We start from the raw sequence: 20074 nt of genomic DNA, 5'->3' as shown, positions 1-20074 counted from the left end.
GATGGAAGCCTCCTGTAAGGAGGAGTAGGACATGCAGGACTCATGCACAATGACCAGGAGTGTCTGATGGAAGGATCGTGTAAGGAGGAGTAGGACACGCAGGACTGATGCACAATGACCAGGAGTGTCTGATGGAAGCCTCGTGTAAGGAGGAGTAGGACATGCAGGACTGATGCACAATGACCAGGAGTGTCTGATGGAAGCCTCGTTTAAGGAGGAGTAGGACACACAGGACTGATGCACAATGACCAGGAGCGTTTGATGGAAGCCTCGTGTAAGGAGGAGTAGGACACGCATGACTGATGCATCATGACCAGGAGCGTCTGATGGAAGCCTCGTGTAAGGAGGAGTAGGACACGCAGGACTGATGCACAATGACCAGGAGTGTCTGATGGAAGCCTTGTGTAGGAGGAATAGGACACGCAGGACTGATGTACAATGACCAGGAGTGTCTGATGGAAGCCTCGTGTAAGGAGGAGTAGGACACGCAGGACTGATGCACAATGACCAGGAGCGTCTGATGGAAGCCTCGTGTAAGGAGGAGTAGGACACGCAGGACTGATGTACAATGACCAGGAGCGTCTGATGGAAGCCTCGTGTAAGGACTTGGAGTAGGACACGCAGGGCTGATGCACAATGACCAGGAGCGTCTGATGGAAGCCTTGTGTAAGGAGGAATAGGACACGCAGGACTGATGCACAATGACCAGGAGCGTCTGATGGAAGCCTCGTGTAAGGAGGAGTAGGACACGCAGGACTGATGCACAATGTATATCTTACAGCTGAGACATTTAATGTTGGCCAATTGTAATAAATAAATGGATGAAAAATAATAACCTTATCTATTGTTATATTTATCCATTGAGAATATTTTTTTTTTATTACTCTTCAATCATCAACGGGGTAAGATTTATTTATTTTTTTTAAATGGCGGTGAGGAGTGAGTAACAATAAAATACTCAATTAAACAGTGAATTTTTATAAATGTAACAGGGTACAGGATTAATAAATAGACTTGGTAGAAGCCTTGTGTAGCATATTGCAAAATGCATGACCTAAAGCAGTAACCTAAGAAATAGCAGAGGCGAGCAGGAACTACAGAGCCTGGAGGTGGACATTGTGGCTGTAGGACCCTAAGGTTGCATGGGATCGTCTACCCCCCTCTGTGATATATATGTGCCAGCTACACCGCTAAAGCGATGGAGAGTGGGGAGAAGTGGACAAAGGATATCCAATAGTCTCCATTCCAAAGATATGTTTAATTATTGTGCTGACAGCATCTAATACTTATACAGGTTGAGTCTCCCATATCCAAATATTCCGAAATACGGAATATTCCGAAATACAGAATTTTTTTGGCCTTGAATGAGAAAATGTAACCTTTGATTTTTGATGGTTCACTGCACACAAACGTTGTCTAAGGCACAAATTATTACAAATATTGTATAAAATGACCTATAGGCTGTGTGTATAGGGTGTATATGAAACATACCTGAATTTTATGTATGTACACAAACTTTGTTTAAGCCACACAATTATTGAAAATATTGTATAAAATTACATGCAGGCTGTGTGTATAAGGTGTATATGACACATAAATGTATTCTGTGTGTATATTGGGGTCCCATTCGTATACCAACAAGAGGCCCGACCGGGACCTAATCTTCAAGTTATTAATTGAACCATCCCAGACCAATTGCCACCCTTCTGTGAAGTTTTTCTGTGTACAGTGTATGGTGGCCATGTCAGACGTACCTCATACTAGTCTGTACAGTGTATGGCGGCCACGTCAGAGATACCTCATACTGGTCTGTACAGTGTATGGTGGCCACGTCAGACATACCTCATACTGGTCTGTACAGTGTATGGTGGCCACGTCAGAGATACCGCATAATGGTCTGTACAGTGTATGGTGGCCACGTCAGAGATACCTCATACTGGTCTGTACAGGGTATGGTGGCCACGTCAGAGATACCGCATAATGGTCTGTACAGTGTATGGTGGCCACGTCAGAGATACCGCATAATGTTCTGTACAGTGTATGGCGGCCACGTCAGAGATACCTCATACTGGTCTGTACAGTGTATGGTGACCACGTCAGAGATACCTCATACTAGTCTGTACAGTGTATGGCGGCCACGTCAGAGATACCTCATAATGGTCTGTACAGTGTATGGCGGCCACGTCAGAGATACCGCATAATGGTCTGTACAGTGTATGGCAGCCACGTCAGAGATACCTCATACTGGTCTGTACAGTGTATGGCGACCACGTCAGAGATACCTCATACTAGTCTTTACAGTGTATGACGGCCACGTCAGAGATACCGCATAATGGTCTGTACAGTGTATGGCGGCCACGTCAGAGATACCTCATACTGGTCTGTACAGTGTATGGCGACCACGTCAGAGATACCTCATACTAGTCTGTACAGTGTATGGTGGCCACGTCAGAGATACCTCATAATGGTCTGTACAGTGTATGGCGGCCACGTCAGAGATACCTCATAATGGTCTGTACAGTGTATGGCGGCCACGTCAGAGATACCGCATAATGGTCTGTACAGTGTATGGCAGCCACGTCAGAGATACCTCATACTGGTCTGTACAGTGTATGGCGACCACGTCAGAGATACCTCATACTAGTCTTTACAGTGTATGACGGCCACGTCAGAGATACCGCATAATGGTCTCTACAGTGTATGGTGGCCACGTCAGAGATACCGAATAATGGTCTGTACAGTGTATGGCGGCCACGTCAGAGATACCTCATACTGGTCTGTACCTTGTATGGTGACCACGTCAGAGATACCTCATACTAGTCTGTACAGTGTATGGCGGCCACGTCAGAGATACCTCATAATGGTCTGTACAGTGTATGGTGGCCACGTCAGAGATACCTCATACTGGTCTGTACAGGGTATGGTGGCCACGTCAGAGATACCGCATAATGGTCTGTACAGTGTATGGTGGCCACGTCAGATACCGCATAATGGTCTGTACAGTGTATGGCGGCCACGTCAGAGATACCTCATAATGGTCTGTACAGTGTATGGTGGCCACGTCAGAGATACCGCATAATGGTCTGTACAGTGTATGGCGGCCACGTCAGAGATACCTCATACTGGTCTGTACAGTGTTTGGTGACCACGTCAGAGATACCGCATAATGGTCTGTACAGTGTATGGCGGCCACGTCAGAGATACTGCATAATGGTCTGTACAGTGTTTGGTGACCACATTAGAGATACCTCATACTGGTCTGTACAGTGTTTGGTGGCCACATCAGAGATACCTCATACTGGTCTGTACAGTGTTTGGTGACCACGTCAGAGATACTGCATAATGGTCTGTACAGTGTTTGGTGACCACGTCAGAGATACCGCATAATGGTCTGTACAGTGTTTGGTGACCACGTCAGAGATACTGCATAATGGTCTGTACAGTGTTTGGTGACCACGTCAGAGATACCGCATAATGGTCTGTACAGTGTATGGCGGCCACGTCAGAGATACTGCATAATGGTCTGTACAGTGGGCCTGATTCAGAGCCGCTCGTAAGCGGGCGCTCGTTCGCTCCGAGCGATGTTCACACATCTGCGCATTCGTATGGGTCGTAATGCGCATGCGCCAACCAGTCATTGCGGTCGGAAATCGTGCGCTCGGAAAACAGCGAGGGCCCGCTAATTTGAGTGACAGAATGAGGGGTTTGTGGGTGGTAACAGGGGAAGGTGCTTGAAAACGGAGAGTGGAGATCCGAACGCAGGCGTGCCAAACGGTCAAAACGGGCGTTTTAATGGGTGTGCATAATTAACAAAGAAGCGTCATCGACCACGTCACTTAGTTGTCTTTTAGCCTGAACTGCTCGCAGTGATAGCGGTAGGAAAATCCTACCACAAGAATTGCCAGCAGTTCAGACGCCTTTCGATGTACTCGATTAATCAAATAAATAGCGGAGATGACGTATGATGCGAGCGGCCAAGGGGCGTCTTTACAAAATAGCGAGAGCATGTTTCGGACACTCGCTCAGACATAGAGGCGTCCACAAATAGCGTCCGGCTCTGAATCAGGCCCACTGTTTGGTGACCACGTCAGAGATGCTGCATAATGGTCTGTACAGTGTTTGGTGACCACGTCAAAGATACCGCATAAAGGTCTGTACAGTGTATGGTGACCATGTCGGACATGCCTCATATTGGTCTGTACAGTGTATGGTGGCCAATGACAAGCCACAGCCGTGTCACATGTTTCTTTCATTACTCTCAATAAAAAAATATACAGTTAAACAAAAAAACAAAGTATACCAAAACATTGTCTAATACAACATTAACCAACAAAACTATCTTTTTTTTAATTTCTCTGTCATACAACAGGTACATATGTAGTTAGAATGATGCACCACACAATCACCTATATTTCATTAATACCCCTGTCACGCGGAAGCCCCGGCTCCGACCCGGGATACTGAACACAGGCTGAAGCCCGATGATGACTTACCCCGCTCACACTAGCCGTTGTACCTGGGTTATTCCAGGATCATCGCCGTTCACACAGGACACTTGGAGATGACGCAATGTGTGACGCCGCGTAGGGCTATACACCCATACCTCCTAACAATTCAGAGTAGTGAAGCAGTACGTGGGGCGTGGCCACATGATGGGGGTGTCACCACGCCTCTGCGGCGTTGCAATGCTAAAAAGATAAAAAGAGCTATGTTGCCCCTTATCCCCATTCACATCCCACCTAACAACCCTTCACTAATGGGCAATGCCCTTCAACTTTGACTCTGCAGTACAGTGATACAGAGGCCTTAATTTGTCGCTCACTGACCAGCCAGCATCAGGACAGTTAGGCAATAAGGGTATTACATGGTGGTCCATGCCAATATAAAGCACTCAGAACACTAAGGGTATACCATCATTATATATACATATGCACCAGGCTCTGGCTGAACCCTGATTTCTCAGAGATGAGATCCTGGTGAGTACTTATACCAGGGGTGGCCAACCCGGGGCTCCCATGTTTGTAATATGCGGCTCCCCCCACTGGAACTGGATCACTGGTCTCTGAAGGGATCAGAGACTAAAGAAACCTCTGATCGCTTCTAGCGTTTCTAGTGATGCATTGCGCGATGTGAGGCGCCCGCCCTGTGCGCCTGCTGGATCTAGTTAGATCCATTCAGAGCGAGGCAGCGGCTGCTGAAGCCAGAGCCAGCGTGGTCAGGTAAGTACTGGGCTGGGGGCACAAATACAGGGGGAACTGCTTAAGGGGCACTACTCTTTAGGCGGCACAAATACAAGGAGCACTGCATAAAGGGCACAAATACAGAGGGTGCTGCCTAAAGGGGAACAACTACTGGGGGCATTGCATAATGGGCACTGGCTTTCTCAATGTATTTGATGTGGTTCTGGATTTCAATATGTATTTTATGTGGAGCTGGCTTGTTTCTGTGTATGTTATGTGGAGCTGGCTTGTTTCAGTGTATGTTATGTGGATCTGGCTTGTTTCTGTGTATGTTACGTGGATCTGGCTTGTTTCTGTGTATGTTATGTGGATCTGGCGTGTTTCTGTGTATGTTACGTGGATCTGGCTTGTTTCTGTGTATGTTACGTGGATCTGGCTTGTTTCAGTGTATGTTACGTGGATCTGGCTTGTTTCAGTGTATGTTATGTGGATCTGGCTTGTTTCTGTGTATGTTACGTGGATCTGGCTTGTTTCAGTGTATGTTATGTGGATCTGGCTTGTTTCAGTGTATGTTATGTGGATCTGGCTTGTTTCAGTGTATTTTATGTGGAGCTGGCTTGTTTCTGTGTATTATATGTGGATCTGGCTTGTTTCTGTGTATGTTACGTGATCTGGCTTGTTTCAGTGTATGTTACGTGGATCTGACTTGTTTCTGTGTATGTTATGTGGATCTGGCTTGTTTCAGTGTATGTTATGTGGATCTGGCTTGTTTCTGTGTATGTTATGTGGATCTGGCTTGTTTCTGTGTATTATATGTGGATCTGGCTTGTTTCAGTGTATGTTATGTGGATCTGGCTTGTTTCAGTGTATGTTATGTGGATCTGGCTTGTTTCTGTGTATTATATGTGGATCTGGCTTGTTTCTGTGTATTATATGTGGATCTGGCTTGTTTCAGTGTATGTTATGTGGATCTGGCTTGTTTCTGTGTATGTTATGTGGATCTGGCTTGTTTCTGTGTATGTCATGTGGATCTGGCTTGTTTCAGTGTATTTTATGTACACTCTACCTCCTGGAGAGTGTTCTTGATTTGGCCAACTGTTGTGAAGGGTTTTTTCTTCACCAGGGAAATAATTCTTCTGTCATCCACCACAGTTGTTTTCCGTGGTCTTCCGGGTCTTTTGGTGTTGCTGAGCTCTCCGGTGCGTTCTTTCTTTTTAAGAATGTTCCAAACAGTTGATTTGGCCACACCTAATGTTTTTGCTATCTCTCTGATGGGTTTGTTTTGATTTTTCAGCCTAATGATGGCTTGCTTCACTGATAGTGACAGCTCTTTGGATCTCATATTGAGAGTCGACAGCAACTGATTCCAAATGCAAATGTCACACCTAGAATCAACTCCAGACCTTTTACCTGCTTAATTGATAATGAAATAACGAGGGAATAGCCCACACCTGTCCATGAAATAGCTTTTGAGTTGATAGTCCCATTACTTTTGGCCCCTTAAAAAGTGGGAGGCACATATAGAAACCGTTGTAATTCCTACACCGTTCACCTGATGGGATGTAATTACCCTCAAATTAAATCTGAAAGTCTGCAGGTAAAGCACATCTTTTTTGTTTCGTTTCAAAACCATTGTGGTGGTGAATAGAGACCAAAATCTGAAAATTCTGTCAATGTCCCAATATTTATGCACCTGATTGTATGTATTTATATAAATGGTAGATGATATATGCATAAGGTATATATATATATTTATATAAATGGTAGATGATATACACATTAGGCATATATATGTATTTATATAAATGGTAGATGATATACACATAAGGTATATATATATATATTTATATAAATGGTAGATGATATATACACATTAGGCATATATATGTATTTATATAAATGGTAGATGATATATACACATTAGGCATATATATGTATTTATATAAATGGTAGATGATATACACATAAGGCATATATATGTATATATATAATTGGTAGATGATATATACACATTAGGCATATATATGTATTTATATAAATGGTAGCAGATATACGCATTAGGCATATATATGTATTTATATAAATGGTAGATGATATACACATTAGGCATATATATGTATTTATATAAATGGCAGATGATATACACATTAGGCATATATATATATTTATATAAATGGTAGATGATATACGCATTAGGCATATATATGTATTTATATAAATGGTAGATGATATACACATTAGGCATATATATGTATTTATATAAATGGTAGATGATATACACATTAGGCATATATATGTATTTATATAAATGGTAGCAGATATACGCATTAGGCATATATATGTATTTATATAAATGGTAGCAGATATACGCATTAGGCATATATATGTATTTATATAAATGGTAGATGATATACACATTAGGCATATATATGTATTTATATAAATGGTAGATGATATACACATTAGGCATATATATGTATTTATATAAATGGTAGATGATATACACATTAGGCATATATATGTATTTATATAAATGGTAGATGATATACACATTAGGCATATATATGTATTTATATAAATGGTAGATGATATACACATTAGGCATATATATGTATTTATATAAATGGCAGATGATATACGCATTAGGCATATATATGTATTTATATAAATGGCAGATGATATACACATTAGGCATATATATGTATTTATATAAATGGTAGATGATATACACATTAGGCATATATATGTATTTATATAAATGGCAGATGATATACGAATTAGGCATATATATATGTATTTATATAAGTGGTAGATGATATACACATTAGGCATATATATGTATTTATGTAAATGGTAGATGATATACACATTAGGCATATATATATATATATATATATATATATATATATATATAAATGGTAGATGATATACACATTAGGCATATATATGTATTTATATAAATGGTAGATGATATACACATTAGGCATATATATGTATTTATATAAATGGTATATGATATACGCATTAGGCATATATATGTATTTATATAAATGGTATATGATATACACATTAGGCATATATTTGTATTTATATAAATGGTAGATGATATATATACACATTAGGCATATATATATATATATATATATATATAAATGGTAGATGATATACACATTAGGCATATATATGTATTTATATAAATGGTAGATGATATACACATTAGGCATATATATGTATTTATATAAGTGGTATATGATATACACATTAGGCATATATATGTATTTATATAAATGGTAGATGATATACACATTAGGCATATATATGTATTTATATAAATGGTAGATGATATACACATTAGGCATATATATGTATTTATATAAATGGTAGATGATATACACATTAGGCATATATATGTATTTATATAAATGGTAGATGATATACACATTAGGCATATATATGTATTTATATAAGTGGTATATGATATACACATTAGGCATATATATGTATTTATATAAATGGTAGATGATATACACATTAGGCATATATATGTATTTATATAAATGGTAGATGATATACACATTAGGCATATATATGTATTTATATAAATGGCAGATGATATACGCATTAGGCATATATATGTATTTATATAAATGGCAGATGATATACACATTAGGCATATATATGTATTTATATAAATGGTAGATGATATACACATTAGGCATATATATGTATTTATATAAATGGCAGATGATATACGAATTAGGCATATATATATGTATTTATATAAGTGGTAGATGATATACACATTAGGCATATATATGTATTTATGTAAATGGTAGATGATATACACATTAGGCATATATATATATATATATATATATATATATATATATAAATGGTAGATGATATACACATTAGGCATATATATGTATTTATATAAATGGTAGATGATATACACATTAGGCATATATATGTATTTATATAAATGGTATATGATATACGCATTAGGCATATATATGTATTTATATAAATGGTATATGATATACACATTAGGCATATATATGTATTTATATAAATGGTAGATGATATATATACACATTAGGCATATATATATATATATATATATATATATATATATAAATGGTAGATGATATACACATTAGGCATATATATGTATTTATATAAATGGTAGATGATATACACATTAGGCATATATATGTATTTATATAAGTGGTATATGATATACACATTAGGCATATATATGTATTTATATAAATGGTAGATGATATACACATTAGGCATATATATGTATTTATATAAATGGTAGATGATATACACATTAGGCATATATATGTATTTATATAAATGGTAGATGATATACACATTAGGCATATATATGTATTTATATAAATGGTAGATGATATACACATTAGGCATATATATGTATTTATATAAATGGTAGATGATATACGCATAAGGCATATATATGTATTTATATAAATGGTATATGATATACACATTAGGCATATATATGTATTTATATAAATGGTAGATGATATACACATTAGGCATATATATGTATTTATATAAATGGTATATGATATACGCATTAGGCATATATATGTATTTATATAAATGGTATATGATATACACATTAGGCATATATATGTATTTATATAAATGGTAGATGATATACACATTAGGCATATATATGTATTTATATAAATGGTAGATGATATACGCATAAGGCATATATAAGCCGGGCAGTGTTAGCGCTTAGCCACAGGGAGGGAGGGTTAGGTCAGGGAATCCCCAGGGTTAGATTACAGGGAGGGGGGATAGGTTTAGGCATCAAAGGGGGGGGTTTAGGGTTAGGCACCACCCCCAGAGGGTTAGGTTTAGGGTGCGGGGAGGGGGATAGGTTTAGGCATCACTGGGGGGGAGGTTAGGGTTAGGCACCACTAAGGGAGGGTTAGGGTTAGGGGGTGGAGAGGGGATGGTTAGGGTACTTAACAGCCCCAGTCGTGATCCTGACGGTTTGGGCTTCCAGCGTCAGTATGTAGTCCGGCGGCATTACATACCGATTCCGATATTATCCATCCATTGTTATACTGGGCACAGGACTGTTTATTAAATGTCTTTTTTCTACATACACTGGTCCTAGCGCCGTTGGCTCATTTTAAAATGGTTCCTCACCACAACTGTTCACCCATTCAGGGCTGCAACCGCCATCCTGGCCGCGTAGGCCGGCGCTCCAGCCACAGATGGATACTATAACCGCTGTCATCCTCTTTCCACCCTGAATACAAGTCACATTTAATACATTTGTTTGTTTGTTTGGACTAATCTCCTGAACCACTGGACGGATTTTGATGAGATTTGCACTATTCTATACAGCATTGGTTGAGGCAGGTTTAGGTGTATGAACCATTCATCTGTGACAAAAGGGAGCCAAGCAGTGATGACATTACTGAAGCAAGTCACAGAACAAACTGTTGTGCTGTGTGAGTGACTGACTGCTGCATGGGTGAGGGCTATGCTCTGATTGGCTCTCTGAGACAGTGAGAACCAATCAGAGATAGCAATGTGCCCTGTTGCTTAGAAGCAGCCTAGAGAGGGGAGGGAGTCAGGAACTGAGCAAGGTCACTTCTCAGGCAGAGAGGGCGGGATGTACTAAAGGTAAACATGCTGTTCTCTGGGGTTTTACCGCATTCCCCGAATGTACTAAGCACCTGGAATGCGATGCATTCCAGTGCTTCGTCCCGATGGGTAATGCCACAGGTGGGCGCGTCACTGTATGTCGCACATAGCAGGACAGTCAGTCATGTGACACAGGTGGGCGTGTCACTATGTCGCACATAGCGGTACAGTCAGTCATGTGACACAGGTGGGCGCGTCACTGTATGTCGCACATAGCAGTACAGTCACCCATTTGACACAGGTGGGCGCAACACTGTATGTCGCACATAGCGGTACAGTCAGTCATGTGACACAGGTGGGCGTATCACTGTATGTCGCACATAGCAGTACAGTCAGTCATGACAGGTGGGCGTGTCACTATGTTGCACATAGCGTTACAGTCAGTCATGTGACACAGGTGGGCGTGTCACTGTATGTCGCACATAGCACATAGCAGTACAGTTAGTCATGTGACACAGGTGGGCGTGTCACTGTAAGTTGCAAATAGCAGTTCAGTCAGTCATGTGACACAGGTGGGCGTGTCACTATTTCGCACATAGCAGTAAAGTCAGTCATGTGACACAGGTGGGCATGTCACTGTAAGTTGCACATAGCAGTACAGTTAGTCATGTGACACAGGTGGGCGTGTCACTGTATGTCACACATAGCAGTACAGTCAGTCATGTGACACAGGTGGGCGTGTCACTGTAAGTTGCACATAGCAGTACAGTCAGTCATGTGACACAGGTGGGCGTGTCACTGTATGTTGCACATAACAGTACAGTTAGTCATGTGACACAGGTGGGCGTGTCACTGTATGTCGTACATAGCAGTACAGTCACCCATGTGACACAGGTGAGCGTGTCACTGTATGTCGTACATAGCAGTACAGTTAGTCATGTGACACAGGTGGGCGTGTCACTGTAAGTTGCACATAGCAGTACAGTCACTCATGTGACACGGGTGGGCGTGTCACTGTATGTCGCACATAGCAGTACAGTCACCCATGTGACACAGTTGGGCGTGTCACTGTATGTCGCACATAGCAGTACAGTCACCCATGTGACACAGGTGGGCGTGTCACTGTATGTCGTACATAGCAGTACAGTTAGTCATGTGACACAGGTGGGCGTGTCACTGTATGTCGTACATAGCAGTACAGTTAGTCATGTGACACAGGTGGGCGGGCTTCCCTCATTTACCAATTGGTAGAATCAGGCAAAACTCTCCATTGGTAAAACTCTCCTAAAATGATGCCCTCCTCACCTCATATCAAATCTGTAACCATTTACTCTGCTTATCGTTGAAGGGTTTTAAAAATACAATGTTATGCTGGGTACACACTATGCAATATGTTGTTCATACAGCCGATAGAGGACATATCGCTAGTGTCAGAGGCAAACAGCCAACAAATCTGTGTGGTCAAGTTGAAGAGCCGAACGCATGCATGCGTGCAAAAATGGGGCAAAAATCCACGCCCCATTTTTCTGCGAACGCCTTTGGTATGACATTTTCAGGAGCATGACCTTGTCACACCCCCGTTTTTAGTCACGCTGGCGGCGAGCCCAGCACATTGAAAATCCACGATTTACATAAAAGTTCCCAGTATAATTTTTCACTGTTGAAGTGAAAGAAAAAGCCAGAGGAATATAGAAACCACTGACATAGCCACGTTCACATAAAATACACAGAAACAAGCCAGATCCACATAAAATACACAGAAACAAGCCAGATCCACATAAATTACACAGAAACAAGCCAGATCCATATAACATACACAGAAACAAGCCAGATCCACATAACATACACAGAGACAAGCCAGATCCACATAACATACACTAAAACAAGCCACATAAAATACACTGAAACAAACCAGGTCCACATTAAATACACTGAAACAAGCTAGAGCCACATCAACTATACAGAAACAAGCCAGATCCACATAACATACACTGAAACAAGCCAGGTCCACATACACTGAAACAAGCCAGATCCACATAAAATATACTGGAGCAAGCCAGATCCACAGAAAATACACAGAAACAAACCAGGTCCACGTAACATACACAGAAACAAGCCATGTCCACATAAAATACACAGAAACAAGCCAGATCCACGTAAAATACACAGAAACAAGCCAGATCCACATAACATACACTGAAACAAGCCAGATCCACATAACATACACTGAAACAAGCCAGATCCACATAAAATACACTGAAACAAGCCAGATCCACATAAAATACACAGAAACAAGCCAGGTCCACATAACATACACAGAAACAAGCCAGATCCACATAAAATACACAGAAACAAGCCAGATCCACATAAAATACACAGAAACAAGCCAGATCCACATAAAATAAACTGAAACAAGCCAGATCCACATAAAATACACTGAAACAAGCCAGATCCACATAAAATATCCAGAGACATGCCAGATCCACATAAAATACACTGAAATAAGCCAGGTCCACATAAAATACAATGAAACAAGCCAGATCCACATAAAATACACTGAATCAAGCCAGATCCACATAAAATACAGAGACAAGCCAGATCCACATAAAATACACAGAAACAAGCCAGTTCCACATAAAATACACAGAAACAAGCCAGTTCCACATAAAATACACAGAAACAAGCCAGATTCACATAACATACACTGAAACAAGCCAGATCAACATAAAATATACATAAACAAGCCAGGTCCACATAAAATACACAGACACAAGCCAGTTCCACATAAAATACACAGAAACAAGCCAGATCCACACTATATGTGTCTGCAGTTAAAGCACATCTTGTTTGTTTCATTTCAAAGCCATTGTGGTGGTGAATAGAGGCCAAAATATGAAAATTCTGTCAATGTCCCAATATTTATGCACCTAACTGTATATATGCCTAATGCATATATCATCTACCATTTACATAAATACATATATATCCCTAATACGTATATCATCTACCATTTATATAAATACATATATATGCCTAATGCATATATCATCTACCATTTATATAAATACATATATATGCCTTATGCGTATATCATATACCATTTATATAAATACATATGCCTAATACGTATATCATCTACCATTTATCTAAATACATATATATGCCTAATGTGTATATCTACCATTTATCTAAATACATATATATGCCTAATGCGTATATCATCTACCATTTATATATATATACATATATATGCCTAATGCGTATATCATCTACCACTTATATAAATACATATATATGCCTAATGTGTATATCATCTACCATTTATATAAATACATATATATGCCTAAGGCATATACCATTTATATAAATACATATATATATGCCTAATGCATATTTCATCTACCATTTATATTGTGAGGATACGGGGTTCACTCAATCACCCAGACACCGAGCAGATGAAACCAACGTGATGGTTTATTTTTCCACAGCACACAGAAATAGACAATATGTCAGGACAAGCAGTAAATCCAGTGAACGGGCAATAAACAGGTAGCAGTCCAGACAGAGGCAGTCCCAGTAGAGTATAATGTCCCAGAACAATTCCACGAAATAGCTAGAGACCCTCAGTCCCCACAGTAGAAACTATCACTGATCACGCAGCAGTGCATAGCGTATGTCCACTCAAGCATTTCCAGGACCCCATGCAGTAGAAGCTAATCACAGAACACACAGCAATGAATAGCGTATAGGTCCTTGCAGGATTTCCAAGTATAAATCCACAGAACTGGTGATGCGTTCCACTAGCACCTTGGCAGAGCGAGGCCTCTTAGCCAAAGTCAGCGACTAACATGTGGAGTTGCCTTCAGTGACCTGTTTTAAAATCTTCCAATTTCCCACGATATTGTGACCTCCCAGGGGGGGTTGCACCGTTTCCTGATTGGTGCGAGTCCCTTATGCTGTCACTTTCTCCTACCTCCTCTGGGTATTACTTCCCTGACGAACACCTGCTGGGATGGTTCCGTTCAGTCTACCAGGTTCACGTGAAGCACACAACAGGCAAATGGAAGGAGGAGTAAATCCTGAGCGTCCCCTGGGGAGGTGGGAATTAACTTAGAGGGTCTTTTGTTCTGGGAGGTGTCACCTTGCTCTAACACAGACATATGGACCAGGCTAACATCAAGGCTTATCCAGTATTAAACATTTCAATAACTTACATTATTACAGTACATAATAGACATGCTAATGAAAATGTGTGTCCTGAGAATGATCACACATACACTAGGAGACGGGAAGTTGAACACAAAAGGACTAAAAAGTAAATTGATCTCTGCAAGGACTGAGATGCTGCCAGTACATTTGTAACACACATCTCATGTCCTCACATTCCTCTCCCACTTTTTAGGCCTTGTTCCCTGGGGGGATCCAGAACCACTACTGACTGGGCGAGGTGGGGTGCAGGGTAAAGCATCTTGTGGGTGAGTGTGCCACCAGTGTCCCACAGAGTAATGTAACATAAGACCCAGGATGTAAGAAGCAGTCTAGTTAGACAATCCGCAAGTACAGAATTACAATATAACATGTCCCCTTTTTCCACCAGAGGATTTAGCAATTCCCCCAAGTCAGACGTTCGGTGTTCCCCCTTCACATTATCACACCCCTTTCCCCAAATCATACTAATCGGGCATCCTAACACCCTCACTTCTGGAACAAAGGGGCAGTGGGTACCTTCCCCCTCACCACCTTGTACAAGTAACGGTTGCCCAGGGGCAGGCAAATATTGGGTCTCTTTACATGGCACTTCTGTGGCAGTGTCCATTCCTTCCTCCCCCAAACACCAACTGGGGGGCTGACAACTTTCAGTGCAACATGTGGGCTCCTCACGGCTCGGGCCCCAGGATGAACCTTGTATATGGAACAATGCAGTTAGTGGCTGCAGGGGAGCCACCAGGACAGGCTGGTCCTGTCCCAGCCCTCCCCCCTCAAAAGCCAGAGTCTCACCTGGAACTTCTTCTGGACTGTCCTCCTCCTTGGTAACTCCCTCTTCTAGCCCGGTCGGCTGGATAACTGGTTGGGTACCACACCGTGTTTTAACCGCTGAACACTCCAAAATTATCTCCACACATGCCTCGTGTTCTGTGAGATGCAGGGGGCCGGGTGGTGCAGTGCCTTCTCCCTGGGGTGGGAGAAGGGGTTGCAAGCGCTGTCTCCTGACATCCACCTGGTCTGTATTTGCTGGAATCTTACTAAGGGCAGGCAAATCCCCTGGCACATAGTTACAGTCCACACCACTGTCCGAGTTATTACAGGGTGATAACAAATCCTCTTCTGATTTATGATGTGATGTTAGGTTAACAGTCTTTGCTACCCATGTTCCATTTAAATCACAGGGTACGTACCAACATTTTGCCTGCAATTCCTCAGTTTCCAAATAGGGGATCAGGTACAATCCTTCATATCCTTCAGGGGGAGTTAGGATAGCAGGGCATACACAGGGCATTTTCTCCTCAGCCTCCCCCGATGAAATAAAAGAGTCTGCCATTGCCAGTTCATCATGATGGGCCTCTCCCAGCTGAGTATGCTGAACCACCTGGACCACGATGCCATCTGCGACTGGTATGCTTGTGGTTGGGAAGTGAGATGATACTCCCCCAACCTTGGTGATCTCCTCTCGGACACCGTCCTCATAGGTCCCCTGGCAGCTGGTTAATAGGTCTCCATCTTCCACCTCAGCAAAAGGGAAGGTGTAGTGCGACTCCTCCTGGGGTGCCTGTATTATGGGCACTGCTTCCTTCACTTGGGCGCTAGCCTCTCCCAGTATAGTACACTGGGCAGCTGTGTCCTTTGGGAGTGGGAGAAGCTGTTGCAGGCGGTGCCTTTCTGCATTCACCCTGCAACACTGGTCCCGCCAGCCTGGGGTATCCAGGAGACCACGATCTGAGGCCTCTTCTTCTGCCACAACAAAGCACAACTCCAGACACTCCAGCTGTTCCCCCACACTCATCCGTGGGCCGAGATGGAGGATAAATGTCCGATAATCAGTGAACGCTTTGGTGGGGTCCCCCTCGTCCTGGAGTATACACTGAAGGATTTCCCTGCGCGTGCCGAATTGGCCAGGGATGCCCCGCAGCTGGCATTCTGCTACCAACACCTCCATGCTCATTTCGTCCAGAGGGCTTAGGGGCCCCCCTGACAATGACCCCGCTCCACTGGTAACAGTTAATTTTGGGGCAACCCCCTCGGTTGTCTGGCCGGGTTGCAGTAGTTCTATTTCGGATCTTTCCTCTGGGTCTATCCAGGAATACCACTTATCCTGCACCTGCCCTTCTGTCTTTGTACAGTGGCTTCCTTGTATCATTTGGGCCATTGTAGCCTTCACTTCCTCCGCGAATTCTACAAACTCTGGTTCATCCAGCATCTTCCATGTGACTGCTTCACTTCTGCAGTGCATGAAAGCATCTCCCAGATAACACAATTTGTCTGTTAAGCTGGATACTCTCCACCCGCTAATCATCCTCCGAGCATCATTCCAGTATGCCCATATGTACTGCATCCTTATAATAAATAATATATCCGGCTTCCTAGCCTGCCGACATACCGACGTACCTCCATCCACGAGCTTCACTGCCCTGGGAGACTTGAGGCACTGACTTTCTTTCCTTAGCACCATTTTACCTTTTACAGGACTGACGACCACTCAGTTGGCCTGATCCTCTCTTCTCTATTGTGAGTGACTTCACGCTTTCACTGCTCCTTGATTGATGTCTGAATGATCCCACTGTCGCTGCCGCCAAATGTGAGGATACGGGGTTCACTCAATCACCCAGACACCGAGCAGATGAAACCAACGTGATGGTTTATTTTTCCACAGCACACAGAAATAGACAATATGTCAGGACAAGCAGTAAATCCAGTGAACGGGCAATAAACAGGTAGCAGTCCAGACAGAGGCAGTCCCAGTAGAGTATAATGTCCCAGAACAATTCCACGAAATAGCTAGAGACCCTCAGTCCCCACAGTAGAAACTATCACTGATAACGCAGCAGTGCATAGCGTATGTCCACTCAATCACTTCCAGGACCCCACACGTAGAAACTATCAGAGATCACACAGCAGTGATAGTCCCTGGGTACAATCAAGCATTTCCAGGACCCCATGCAGTAGAAGCTAATCACAGAACACACAGCAATGAATAGCGTATAGGTCCTTGCAGGATTTCCAAGTATAAATCCACAGAACTGGTGATGCGTTCCACTAGCACCTTGGCAGAGCGAGGCCTCTTAGCCAAAGTCAGCGACTAACATGTGGAGTTGCCTTCAGTGACCTGTTTTAAAATCTTCCAATTTCCCACGATATTGTGACCTCCCAGGGGGGGTTGCACCGTTTCCTGATTGGTGCGAGTCCCTTATGCTGTCACTTTCTCCTACCTCCTCTGGGTATTACTTCCCTGACGAACACCTGCTGGGATGGTTCCGTTCAGTCTACCAGGTTCACGTGAAGCACACAACAGGCAAATGGAAGGAGGAGTAAATCCTGAGCGTCCCCTGGGGAGGTGGGAATTAACTTAGAGGGTCTTTTGTTCTGGGAGGTGTCACCTTGCTCTAACACAGACATATGGACCAGGCTAACATCAAGGCTTATCCAGTATTAAACATTTCAATAACTTACATTATTACAGTACATAATAGACATGCTAATGAAAATGTGTGTCCTGAGAATGATCACACATACACTAGGAGACGGGAAGTTGAACACAAAAGGACTAAAAAGTAAATTGATCTCTGCAAGGACTGAGATGCTGCCAGTACATTTGTAACACACATCTCATGTCCTCACATATATAAATACATATATATGCCTAATGCATCTACCATTTATATAAATACATATATATGCCTAATGCATATTTCATCTACCATTTATATAAATACATATATATGCCTAATGTGTGTATCATCTACCATTTATATATATACATATATATGCCTAATATGTATATCATCTACCACTTATATAAATACATATATATGTCTAATGTGCATATCATCTACCACTTATATAAATACATATATATGCCTAATGTGCATATCATTTACCACTTATATAAATACATATATATGCCTAATGCGTATGTCATCTACCATTTATATAAATACATATATATGCCTTATGTGTATATCATCTACCATTTATATAAATACATATATATGCCTTATGTGTATATCATCTACCACTTATATAAATACATATATATGCCTAATGCGTACATCATCTACCATTTATATAAATACATATATTTGCCTAATGTGTATATCTGCTACCATTTATATAAATACATATATTTGCCTAATGTGTATATCATCTACCATTTATATAAATACATATATATGCCTAATGTGTATATCATCTACCATTTATATATATATATATATATATATATACATATATATATGCCTTATGCGTATATCATCTACCATTTATATAAATACATATATATGCCTAATGCGTATATCATCTACCATTTTTTTAAATACATATATATACCTTATGCGTACATCATCTACCATTTATATAAATACATATATATGCCTAATGCGTATATCATCTACCATTTATATAAATACATATATATGCCTAATGCATATACCATTTATATAAATACATATATATGCCTAATGCGTATATCATCAACCATTTATATAAATACATTTATATGCCTAATGTGTATATTATCTACCATTTATATAAATACATATATATGCCTAATGTGTATATCATCTACCATTTATATAAATACATATATATGCCTAATGTGTATATCATCTACCACTTATATAAATACATATATATGCCTAATGTGTATATCATCTACCATTTATATAAATACATATATATGCCTAATGCGTATATCATCTACCATTTATATAAATACATATATATGCCTAATGTGTATATATCATCTACCATTTATATAAATACATATATATGCCTAATGTGTATATCATCTACCATTTATATAAATACATATATATGCCTAATGCGTATATCATCTGCCATTTATATAAATACATATATATGCCTAATGTGTATATCATCTACCATTTATATAAATACATATATATGCCTAATGTGTATATCATCTACCATTTATATAAATACATATATATGCCTGATGTGTATATCATCTACCATTTATATAAATACATATATATGCCTGATGTGTATATCATCTACCATTTATATAAATACATATATATGCC

At 40.8% G+C, this 20074-nt stretch overlaps 1 protein-coding gene across 1 annotated transcript in view; it reads right to left on the bottom strand.

Moving 5' to 3' along the window:
- Nucleotides 1-307: 307 nt before the first annotated feature.
- The window catches only part of DTNB (dystrobrevin beta), a 200639-nt gene continuing 180872 nt past the window's right edge, over nt 308-20074 (bottom strand). Inside the window, exons 10-11 of the mRNA XM_088481740.1 lie at nt 18258-18358; nt 308-756 (exon numbers count right to left, since the gene is read on the bottom strand). Of these exons, the coding sequence (XP_088337866.1) occupies nt 308-756; nt 18258-18358 (550 nt within the window). The remainder of the gene's footprint in view (nt 757-18257; nt 18359-20074) is intronic.

The sequence above is a fragment of the Taudactylus pleione genome, unplaced genomic scaffold, assembly GCF_031769625.1.
Source record: "Taudactylus pleione unplaced genomic scaffold, aTauple2 ptg000277l, whole genome shotgun sequence".
Classification (NCBI taxonomy): Eukaryota; Metazoa; Chordata; class Amphibia; order Anura; family Myobatrachidae; genus Taudactylus; species Taudactylus pleione.
Note: the sequence above shows the minus strand (reverse complement) of the source record. Positions and strands in the feature narration are given on the sequence as shown.